The sequence below is a fragment of the Poromitra crassiceps genome (genome assembly GCF_964638095.1).
Source record: "Poromitra crassiceps genome assembly, chromosome: 6".
Lineage (NCBI taxonomy): Eukaryota > Metazoa > Chordata > Actinopteri > Beryciformes > Melamphaidae > Poromitra > Poromitra crassiceps.
This window is the reverse complement of record NC_139627.1, coordinates 19,433,669-19,445,776: the sequence shown is the minus strand read 5'-3', so window position 1 is coordinate 19,445,776 and position 12,108 is coordinate 19,433,669. Positions and strand designations below refer to the sequence as shown.

The following is a 12,108-nucleotide window of genomic DNA, read 5'->3' as shown; positions in this document are numbered from 1 at the left end:
ACTAACGTTATGCGCAAACGATTATATGCCGTGAACGTTAGGCAGTTATCGCCCATTATGTATTTTTCGTTTTCACAACTCCTGTGGTCATGCCCAAATTCCCCCACCCCCGCCCCCTCTCTACTTTACAAACTCTGCGGAGGTGCTACTCATGTGTGAAAGGGTACACTTCACGTATCATCCGGGGCAGGCTCAGTGGGGGGCAACCCTCACCTGATCCGGAGTTCATGTGTGAAAATAGCTTAATACACTATAGCCCTTTTCCCACATGCGTACCGGAAAATTACCTGTAAGTCAATATCGGACATTTCCCTTCACACTTCGGCTCGCGCATGTGGGAATCTATCAGCGAATTTTCCTGTATGTTGGCGGGGGGAGGGGGGAGCTTATTTGGGGGGTCGGCAAAACTCGAAATAAGTTCGCTTGTCAGTTGTCACACAATAAATCACACTCGTTTGACTTAAGAGCAGCGTCAAGCCGCCAGCGTAATCAACACAGCCGATTTCCCCCTCCCCTCTCTGCTCGAGAGCAGCAGCCACGGACAGACACAGCGAATGACACAGCAAATGCACAAGCGAAATCCGTGGGAGTAGTTTGCTTTGATGTGCGCGAATGATTAGTTGATGCACTTTGAAGAAGTTGGGATCCGTGTCTGAGAGAAATAGTTGCTGGTTCGATGTTTATCCGTTCACCTGCGTTGCGTTGAAGCACTTTTTACAGACTGGCTTTGTTTGATGTGTCCGGGGTTGCCTTCGGAAATCAGCAAGCTGACATACTGCTCTTATTAGGCTATCACAAGATCATTTCGCCAGTTTGCTTTAATGTGCGCAAATGATTAGATTATGCCCGCTGGAACATTAAGCAACGTGTGTAGGCTACTCCTCGCCCATGATTGAAGGACCGCTGTCGCGGAAAATGACTGGAACCGTTTCCACTTGCGTCTCCTTAAGAGCATACCGGTCTTCTGACTGGGTCGAAACTGGTGAAATGTCGGGGCTTATACCGGCACGGCGCCTTTCTCACATGCAGGCATTAGACCACGTACCGGTCATTTTGCGGTACAAAGCGCATGTGGGAAAAGGGCTTATGGCAGTGGTTCTCAACCTTTTTACACCAGGCAGGTACCACCTCAGGAATGATCACCATATGAAAGTACGAGAGGGAGGGAGCCTCACGTAGCACCAGTGGTACCCGGACCACAGGCTGAGAACCACTACAGGTTAACCATTTAGAGGCCTACTCTGCTCCACTTACATAGCTGGCTCTGGGAAAACTGTGAAACTGTGGCCAGCAGAAAAAACGGTCAGTTTACTGCAAACGGCAAACTGTCCTTTTTTGTATTTTGTTTTTGGCATTCTACTTTATTTGACAGTTACAGTGGAGAGAGACAGAGAAGACACAGGGAGGGAGAGAGAGACAGGGAAGACAGAGAGAGAGAGAGAGAGAGAGAGAGAGAGAGAGAGAGAGAGAGAGAGAGAGAGAGAGAGAGGATGGGGGGGAGAGAGAGAGAGAGAGAGAGAGAGAGAGGATGGGGGGGATAACATGCAGCACAGGGCAGGGCCCAGATTGGAACTTGTGCCGCTGTACCAAGGACTCAGCCTAATGGTGTGTTCTGTAGCAGCTGAGGCACCAGCGTACTGCTGCCATGTTCACACATTTACTCATAGATCAGATCGGCAATTAGGCCTCGCCCCCTTTTAGGGGTGAAAACACAAGCCTCTCCCCGTTGACTTCAACGTAAAATAGCAATACCCCAAAAAACGATAACACCATGACATGACAATATATTACAACTCGTCTGGCCATAGAATGGGCAACTTACACCGGAAATGTTCATTTGACCCATCTAAAATCATGTGACTCATGTCACATGTGACGTTCTTTTTTTACAGCCCCGTGACTCGTCAGTCTAATTGTAGCCGCCAAGTAGCCGGGTACGACGACGCTGGGCTCCGCGAGTCACAGGGCTGTAAAAAAAAAGAATGTTTTTATATCTGGGTAGGGTGAGCCATAAGGCCAGGTAATACATTTGAACATGTTTACATCTTATTAAATACACAATGCATCAAGGCTCAAGTGTGCGACTGTTTCCTAGTTTCTGTCGACCAGCTGTAGCCGAGTCAGCGCCTCTCCAACACTGCCCTTTCTGAATTATTAAAGGAAACACTGACACAAGTTCCAGTTGTGCAACTGGTACACACACACACACACACACACACACACACACACACACACACACACACACACACACACACACACACACACACACACACAGTACCTGCTTGTAATCCCTGATGCACTCCTGGCAGCAGAAGCGTTTCTGCTGGCCGTCCACCAGCAGGAAGTGGTTGGCGGAGGCCGGGCTGGGCAGGTAGCCGCCGCACTGCTCGCAGCAGTTCATGATCAGACCGTTGGCCATGCGGTAAACGTTGAAGCATGCGTCGCTGCAGATCTTGTGGGTCACGGTCTTGAAGCTCACCTCGTGCCGGATCTGTGGACAGAGAGAAAATGTAGGAACGGGGCAGCGGAAACCTAATTGACGCTGTCAGTATATTTCCTAAGCGCTGGCTCCTGGGCAGATGGCCGAAGTCTTCCAGCCGGCTACATTTTGTAAATGGTCATTTTCTTTTCGCTCTTTCTTTGTTCTTTTAAAACGATACTGTAACTATAAAGACGACTATAAAAAAGATTTAAATCGTTATAAGTAAATAAAATGGCTGTGTTCACACTACAACTCTAAGTACAAAACATCCAAAATGACAACTATAACGATATTCTTGGTTCCATCCCAGAGCGATTTTTTGGATGCAGAGACAATGATAAAACATTTTCAACCAATCAGACTACAGTTCTACAAAGGACGGGGCAGGAGAATTAGTTCACTGATTCACTGCAGTAACAAATTAATTAGGTTCATTTTGTCTTCTTTTTAAATTATGTTTTTAGTTTTCTTATTTTCAGACAAATTAAGAGTACGGTGTTATTTTACCTGCTGACATCAGCAGGTAAAATAACACCATACTCTAATTTGTCTGAAAATAAGAAAACTAAAAACATCACTGCAGTAACGGCGTGTTGCTTGCTGAGGAGCTGACAGAAGTCCAGAGGAACCCGGCGTTGTTTGACAAAGAACATCACCTCGAAAACTGTTATATAACGTGATATAACATTACCGGTCAGGAGCGGAACAGCTCTTGGGATTAGCGGTAGACTGTTTACTGATCTGGAAGCTAGTTAAATTGCTACCTTTTGCTAGCATGATGCTAAGAGCCACGGTGACATTGAGGTGTTTCTCTCAGCATGGGCTACAGGAGATGTTACTCTTTGATCAACAGTAGATGTGGTGTGCAGGGTCACCTACTGGTAAAGAAATGAATAGTTTCACTTGGTGGCCATTAGTACCATTATCTCTCATACAAACAAACGCACAATAATGTGATGAAAGTGGCATATAAGAGCATTGTTATCTGCCATCTCCTGTCTCTTTTGCGGCAATCCATGAGCCCAAATCCTTCAGCGCTGTCGTTATTGACTTTAGACAGCGAGTAAAAATAAAAGCACGTCGTTTAAGTAATCATGCTCCACTTTTTCTCTCTGAATATTCGGTGCTGATATCGTTGTAGTGTGAACGCTTGAGCAACAGCATATTCTTTTTTTTTTTTGTTATCTTTATAGTTGTCGCTCTAAAGTGTGAATGGTCCTTTACAGTCATGCATCACAGAGCTATCTCCACACCTTGCTCAATTTGAAATCAATTCAGGAGGAAGTAGCGTTGCTGCTGTGCATCTCATCAAACCCAACAGTACTGTGAAACGTGAACCTTCTCATTCTTCGGTATGCCTCACACACTGCTGACTTCAAGAATTAATTGGAGTAATTATTAAGGTGTGAGTAATTAAGGTAAGGTGTGCTGTCTAAGTCAGCACTTGTTGAGTTTGTTAAACACAGTGATCCAGACCAGTAGTCAAATGATTGCAGCTGAGGCTACGTTTGTAACTCTGGCCGTCTGAGGGAGTTCAAAGGTCAGGGCAAAGAATCAGCCTCTGAACAGGACTCAGTGTCCTGCTCAAAGACACCAGCAGGGCGGACATGAACCTGGCTTCTCCTGCAGAAGGCTGGTCTCTTCAACCACGTGCCAACACTGTACAGCCAAAAATGCAAGCGAGGATCGCCGGTTCAAAGCCCACACGGGCTGGGAAAAACTCAAGATGAGTGATTATTCAAGGTCTGCCCTTTCTCAACACCATGAGCAAGGCACTCAGTCTTTACTTGCTGCAGTGGAGCTGCTCAGAGTCCAACACCCACAGACTGTGGTTTGACCTGGCAGCTCCCAGGTGTGACTATGTGGAACTGTATGAACCTAAGGCCGGGCCTGTTGCTGAAAAACAGCATGCATGCTTAGCAAATATAACTTGAGTAAATAAAGGTTAAAAAAAATAGATTAATTTGGCTTTGTCAACTTTCACATAACTGCTGAATGGAGGGATATTATGAGCCTGAACAAGTGGGAGGAACAGGGCAGGCCTCCATTTTGGCGTCGACTGTTTTTGCATACGGTGGCCATGGAGACCAAGCTAAAAGGCCCGGTGGAAATGAGCCTTCGGAAGCCACACTGAGGTTAGAGAGAGAGAAGAGAGGACCAGATGGAATGACTGAAGGGTGACTTTAACTAGGCGCACTCAATGCCTAGGCTCGCCCGCTCTGTGGGCTCTCTAGGCCTCGCCTGCCCTGCAGCTCACGTCAGCTCGGCTACTGCGTGGCCTGATGTCACAATTGCTCGAGATGTCACAATGCCTATGACATCATCAGTGCCTATGACATTGTTCTAATGACATCACTATGACATCATCAGTGATGTCATAAGATGATTTTGCTCCCTATGACATCATCAGTGGGACAAACATTGAAACAAACAGATTGCCCACATGCCCCTAGATAAATGATGCCCACTGAGCACTTATTAACACTCATTACCTCCGTCACAGAGTTGGATTTGGCGGTCTGTCAGCAGGATCTCTCAAAAGGTTATGAAGGATTTCCACGAAACTTGGCAGAAAGGTTGGTCATGGGCCAACTTAGAAGTGATTAACTTTCCACGCCCACTGGCCAAAAGGGGGCGTGTTCACTAAAAGGCCAAAAGGGGGCGTGTTCACTAAAAGGCCAAAAGGGGGCGTGTTCACTAAAAGGCACCTAACTTCCAAACGGATTCACGCAACACCATGAAACTTTGCAGAAAGGTTGGTCATGGGCCAACTTAGAAGTGATTCACTTGAACTTCCCGTGCCCACTTGCCAAAAGGGGGCGTGGTAATGGGCGTGTTCAATCACAAAAAGGCGCCTAACTTCCCAACGGATTCATGTAACAGCACGGAACTTTGCAGAAAGGGTTACTACACCCACTAGCCAAAGGGGGCGTGGCAATGGCCGTGCCCAATCACAAAGAGGTGTTTAACTTCCACACAGATTCACATAACATAACGAAACTTTGTAGAAAAGTAGGCCACGGGCCAACTTAGAACTGATTAACTTTCCACGCCCACTGGCCAAAAGCAGGCGTGGCAATGGGGGTTGCCAATCACCCCCCAAAAAAAGGTGCCTAAGATCCAAACGGATTCACGTGACACGCCATGAGGTATGCACTCTACCGCGTGCCCTCTTGTTTTTACACAGCAGTTCTGAGAATATTCAGGAATATTATCACTGGCACTGTGGTTGTGACCCTCCCACTTGACTTGGCTCCTATTTTTTGGTCATCCAGGAGCCAAAGCTTATTCTACTGTTATGCTACTGTTGCACTCACATAAGAACGTCAACTCAAATACAAGAGGGTGTGTGTTGTGGTGTGTGTTGAACTGGCTGACCTCGGTGAGCTTGCCACAGACGGTACATTTGGTTTTGAGGTTGGATTTGGGCGGGTTCTGCTTGTTCTCGTATGCAGCCAGGCAGCCGGTGCTGCAGAACTCCTGGAAAGACTCACTGGAGTCCACCTGGGCCACGATGGTGTCTTTCATAGTCGTGATGATTCTGGAAAACACACACAAATACAAAGAAGTCACTCACACCGTTAGAACATTTGTAGCACAGTAATTAACAGAGACCCAAACCACCAATCATTCCCAAGTGTCCTCATATTTAAATAATCAGCATTGTGGTTCAGGATGTGAACAGCAATGAGTTTATAATCAGTGGACACAAGCCAAGTACTGTACATGCATTGAGAGTATCCGGTTTCCTTTAAGACAGGAGTTTTCAAAGTGTGAGAGAGTGAGCCTCCCGCCCTCCCCCCAGACAGTTCCCCAGCCTCATAAATGTTGTAAAATGTGTCAGAAATAGCTCCCCAACAGATACAAAAACATGAAAATATATGTTTGATGTTTTAGTTTGATGTACGTACAAAGAACTGCCGTGATCGGATTTGCGAAACACAATTTTTCTTTATCACAATTTCCTTCTCCCTGGAACTGCAGGTTTCTCCTCTGACAGCTCCTCGCTCGCCTCAACAGGCGCCGAAATGAAACTGCGTGGCTTCAGCCTGGCTTCAGCTTGGCTTCAGCGTATGGTGTGAACGAGGGCTAAGTGATCCTATCATGTACAAACAGGTACTGACATGAACGTCCGCACTTTGGAGAACTTTCCTCATCTTCCTATGGTTGTATGATGTATGCTGGAGCATGTTGACGTGCATGTCGCTGCAACATACTTCACAGACACAACCAAACACAGACATGTACAGGACGTTCAACATACTTCACAGACACAACCAAACAGACATGTACAGGATGTTCAACATACTTCACAGACACAACCAAACAGACATGTACAGGATGTTCAACGTACTTCACAGACACAACCAAACAGACATGTACAGGATGTTCAACGTACTTCACAGACACAACCAAACAAGACATGTACAGGATGTTCAACATACTTCACAGACACAACCAAACAAGACATGTACAGGATGTTCAACGTACTTCACAGACACAACCAAACAGACATGTACAGGATGTTCAACGTACTTCACAGACACAACCAAACAGACATGTACAGGATGTTCAACGTACTTCACAGACACAACCAAACAGACATGTACAGGATGTTCAACGTACTTCACAGACACAACCAAACAGACATGTACAGGATGTTCAACGTACTTCACAGACACAACCAAACAGACATGTACAGGATGTTCAACGTACTTCACAGACACAACCAAACAAGACATGTACAGGATGTTCAACGTACTTCACAGACACAACCAAACAAGACATGTACAGGATGTTCAACATACTTCACAGACACAACCAAACAAGACATGTACAGGATGTTCAACGTACTTCACAGACACAACCAAACAGACATGTACAGGATGTTCAACGTACTTCACAGACACAACCAAACAAGACATGTACAGGACGTTCAACATACTTCACAGACACAACCAAACAAGACATGTACAGGATGTTCAACATACTTCACAGACACAACCAAACAGACATGTACAGGACGTTCAACATACTTCACAGACACAACCAAACAGACATGTACAGGATGTTCAACATACTTCACAGACACAACCAAACAGACATGTACAGGATGTTCAACGTACTTCACAGACACAACCAAACAGACATGTACAGGACGTTCAACATACTTCACAGACACAACCAAACAGACATGTACAGGATGTTCAACGTACTTCACAGACACAACCAAACACAGACATGTACAGGACGTTCAACATACTTCACAGACACAACCAAACAAGACATGTACAGGACGTTCAACATACTTCACAGACACAACCAAACAGACATGTACAGGACGTTCAACATACTTCACAGACACAACCAAACAGACATGTACAGGACGTTCAACATACTTCACAGACACAACCAAACAAGACATGTACAGGATGTTCAACATACTTCACAGACACAACCAAACAAGACATGTACAGGACGTTCAACATACTTCACAGACACAACCAAACACAGACATGTACAGGACGTTCAACATACTTCACAGACACAACCAAACAAGACATGTACAGGACGTTCAACATACTTCACAGACACAACCAAACAGACATGTACAGGACGTTCAACATACTTCACAGACACAACCAAACAGACATGTACAGGATGTTCAACATACTTCACAGACACAACCAAACAGACATGTACAGGACGTTCAACATACTTCACAGACACAACTAAACAGACATGCACAGGATGTTCAACGTACTTCACAGACACAACCAAACACAGACATGTACAGGACGTTCAACATACTTCACAGACACAACCAAACAAGACATGTACAGGACGTTCAACATACTTCACAGACACAACCAAACAGACATGTACAGGACGTTCAACATACTTCACAGACACAACCAAACAGACATGTACAGGACGTTCAACATACTTCACAGACACAACTAAACAGACATGTACAGGACGTTCAACATACTTCACAGACACAACCAAACAAGACATGTACAGGACGTTCAACATACTTCACAGACACAACCAAACAGACATGTACAGGACGTTCAACATACTTCACAGACACAACTAAACAGACATGTACAGGACGTTCAACATACTTCACAGACACAACCAAACAGACATGTACAGGACGTTCAACATACTTCACAGACACAACTAAACAGACATGTACAGGACGTTCAACATACTTCACAGACACAACCAAACAGACATGTACAGGACGTTCAACATACTTCACAGACACAACCAAACAGACATGTACAGGATGTTCAACATACTTCACAGACACAACCAAACAAGACATGTACAGGATGTTCAACATACTTCACAGACACAACCAAACAGACATGTACAGGACGTTCAACATACTTCACAGACACAACAAAACAAGACATGTACAGGACGTTCAACATACTTCACAGACACAACCAAACAGACATGTACAGGACGTTCAACATACTTCACAGACACAACCAAACAGACATGTACAGGATGTTCAACGTACTTCACAGACACAACCAAACAAGACATGTACAGGACGTTCAACATACTTCACAGACACAACAAAACAAGACATGTACAGGACGTTCAACATACTTCACAGACACACAACCAAACAAGACATGTACAGGACGTTCAACATACTTCACAGACACAACCAAACACAGACATGTACAGGACGTTCAACATACTTCACAGACACAACCAAACAGACATGTACAGGATGTTCAACGTACTTCACAGACACAACCAAACACAGACATGTACAGGACGTTCAACATACTTCACAGACACAACCAAACAAGACATGTACAGGACGTTCAACATACTTCACAGACACAACCAAACAGACATGTACAGGACGTTCAACATACTTCACAGACACAACCAAACACAGACATGTACAGGACGTTCAACATACTTCACAGACACAACCAAACACAGACATGTACAGGACGTTCAACATACTTCACAGACACAACTAAACAGACATGTACAGGATGTTCAACATACTTCACAGACACAACCAAACACAGACATGTACAGGACGTTCAACATACTTCACAGACACAACCAAACAGACATGTACAGGATGTTCAACGTACTTCACAGACACAACCAAACACAGACATGTACAGGACGTTCAACATACTTCACAGACACAACCAAACAAGACATGTACAGGACGTTCAACATACTTCACAGACACAACCAAACAGACATGTACAGGACGTTCAACATACTTCACAGACACAACCAAACACAGACATGTACAGGACGTTCAACATACTTCACAGACACAACCAAACAAGACATGTACAGGACGTTCAACATACTTCACAGACACAACCAAACACAGACATGTACAGGACGTTCAACATACTTCACAGACACAACCAAACAGACATGTACAGTATGTTCAACCACAGTAATGAACCCAAGAGTCAAAGTAAAGGTCTGTAAGGTTCCTTTAGGGCTGATACAAGCTGCAACAAGAGGGGAAAGACCCCCTTCCCAAAGGGTTTGTGAAAATGGACAGGGTTCAAAAACCTCTGGGGGTTCTTCAAGAAACCATTTAGTGGGGTGTCCTGGTGGATCAGTGTTCTAATGTGTGTACGGGCCCAGGCCCAGGATGGTTCTGTGTAACAAGTCTGATTTAAAAGGATCAGATTACTCACTTCTTTTCGGTGTTTACACTGCTCTGAAAAAATCAGGTGTGCGTTCAGCCCAGACACAATGTTTGTTTAAATGAAAACAGTTGTGTGTTGAACACCCTGTTGTGTTACGCCCTGTTGGATCCACTGCGTGCACTGCCTTTTAATATGGCGGGGTTCATATACACGATTACATGTCGCTGCTGATTGGGTAACACCTCTGACACACACCCATGAAATGAGAGATAAAACGTACCATTGCACACTATATTGAGGAAACATGACATTCAACATGGAAACCATAGCAAAACAGTGCACACCGTTTTCAGATCGAACGTACCCCAGATGTCACATGTAGGCAAAAGAAAATCTTGTTTGGGTCACTTCTAGCTGTACTGTGAATGCAGCCTGGGCGAACAGAGCGGAGTCTTACTTTTTGCACATGGTGCAGCTCTTCTTGGGGGCGGGCTTGTGCGAGAAGGCGGAGAGGCAGGTGGTGGAACAGAACAGGTGAGTGGATCCTTTACGCTGGTAGGCCGTCTGGCCTTTCTTCAGAGGCTTCTTGCAGTTGGCACACGTCACCTGGAATTAACAAACGGATCAACAACTTACTGCAGAGTTTGACAAGAGCATCAAGCACCATGATGTTTAACGACATCTCTCGGCTACCGGCTACCAGGAGGAACTGCAACAACACAGATACAACTCTTCTCCTCCTTACCCAAACACCTGCAGCGAGAGTATGCTTCATTTGTGCTGTGGGGCAGTAAAACTCTTAATTATTGCACTGTTGTTCAGCCTAGGACCCATGTAGTATTTGTTTTGGGCGCAGGTGCAGAAAACTTTCCCCAATAGCTTCAAAATTTACCAGCCACCTTCATTAGCTTAGCCGCCAAATCAGATTTTTACTACAGAAAGGATCTTCCCAACAACAGCTGGCTCCTTTCCAAGCAACTGGTAAACAAACCTTTAAGCATTTGGCTGATGCCTGGTGGTAATTTTCTTCCCTGCCTTGGCTTCACGTGCATTTAAAATAAACAGGTGTGCTTGTCATGAGTGGAACCTACAGAAACATGATCGTAGCACAATTTGCATTGGAACCCATAGTTAAACACCAAAACACTGGTAACGAGAAAAGTAAGTGGGCCAATGAAAGAACAGAGAGAAAAACACATTCCCAATTTTTGTCTTTAGATCAATACCCACTACTACACGCAAACGATGCTGTAAAACAAAGAGATTATGAGTGAATGGGATTGGGGATTGGAAAGCGAAGTAAAATGTAAATTTATTATTTTGTTTTGTTGTTGTTTTTTGTTGTTTCCCCCCCGATTTTTTTATTCCAGTTTTATCCTCCATTAGTGCTAATTTTTTATTTATTTATCCTGGTTGCTGCTCCACCCTCTGACGATCTGGGGAGAGCCGAAACTGGCTCCATGCTTCCTCCGAGACATGGGCAGTAACCAGCCGCGGAGTTCCCCTCCCTCCGAACAGGCGCCCCTAACGACCAGAGGAGGCACCACTTCAGCGACCAGGATATTGCATGTTTTGGTGTGGGGTTCCTATATGAAGGAAACCCCCAGGGGGAACGGGGAGAACATGCAAACTCCACACAGAAAGGCCCTTTTGACGACCCCACCTGGGCGGTGGGCACTCGAGGACATGCAGATGGGCACGCACTCCTTCAGTGCTCACAGCATCCCAGGTGGGAATCGAACCCAGGACCTTCTAGCTGTGAGGCGACAACGCTTACCACTGCGCCACCGTGCCCCTGTTTTGTTTTGTTGTCATTTGTTGTTGCTTCACCGATGGAGTTCTTTGTTAATCTGGCCAATGGTTGTGTACATTTATTTGCGGCTGCCTCCAACTCTTCTGTAGTCGGCTAGTCGCAGAATTTCATTATTTCCCCGCAGGTGTGACATGAGACAGCCAGTGTCAATG

The 12,108-nt window shown here is 45.3% G+C and overlaps 1 protein-coding gene across 1 annotated transcript in view; it reads right to left on the bottom strand.

Annotated features, from left to right (window-relative positions):
• zmym2 (zinc finger, MYM-type 2) overlaps positions 1-12,108 on the bottom strand; it is a 51,279-nt gene that overhangs the window by 33,619 nt on the left and 5,552 nt on the right. Inside the window, exons 4-6 of the mRNA XM_083638641.1 lie at positions 10,601-10,749; positions 5,861-6,023; positions 2,279-2,491 (exon numbers count right to left, since the gene is read on the bottom strand). Coding sequence (XP_083494767.1) covers positions 2,279-2,491; positions 5,861-6,023; positions 10,601-10,749 — 525 coding nt within the window. The remainder of the gene's footprint in view (positions 1-2,278; positions 2,492-5,860; positions 6,024-10,600; positions 10,750-12,108) is intronic.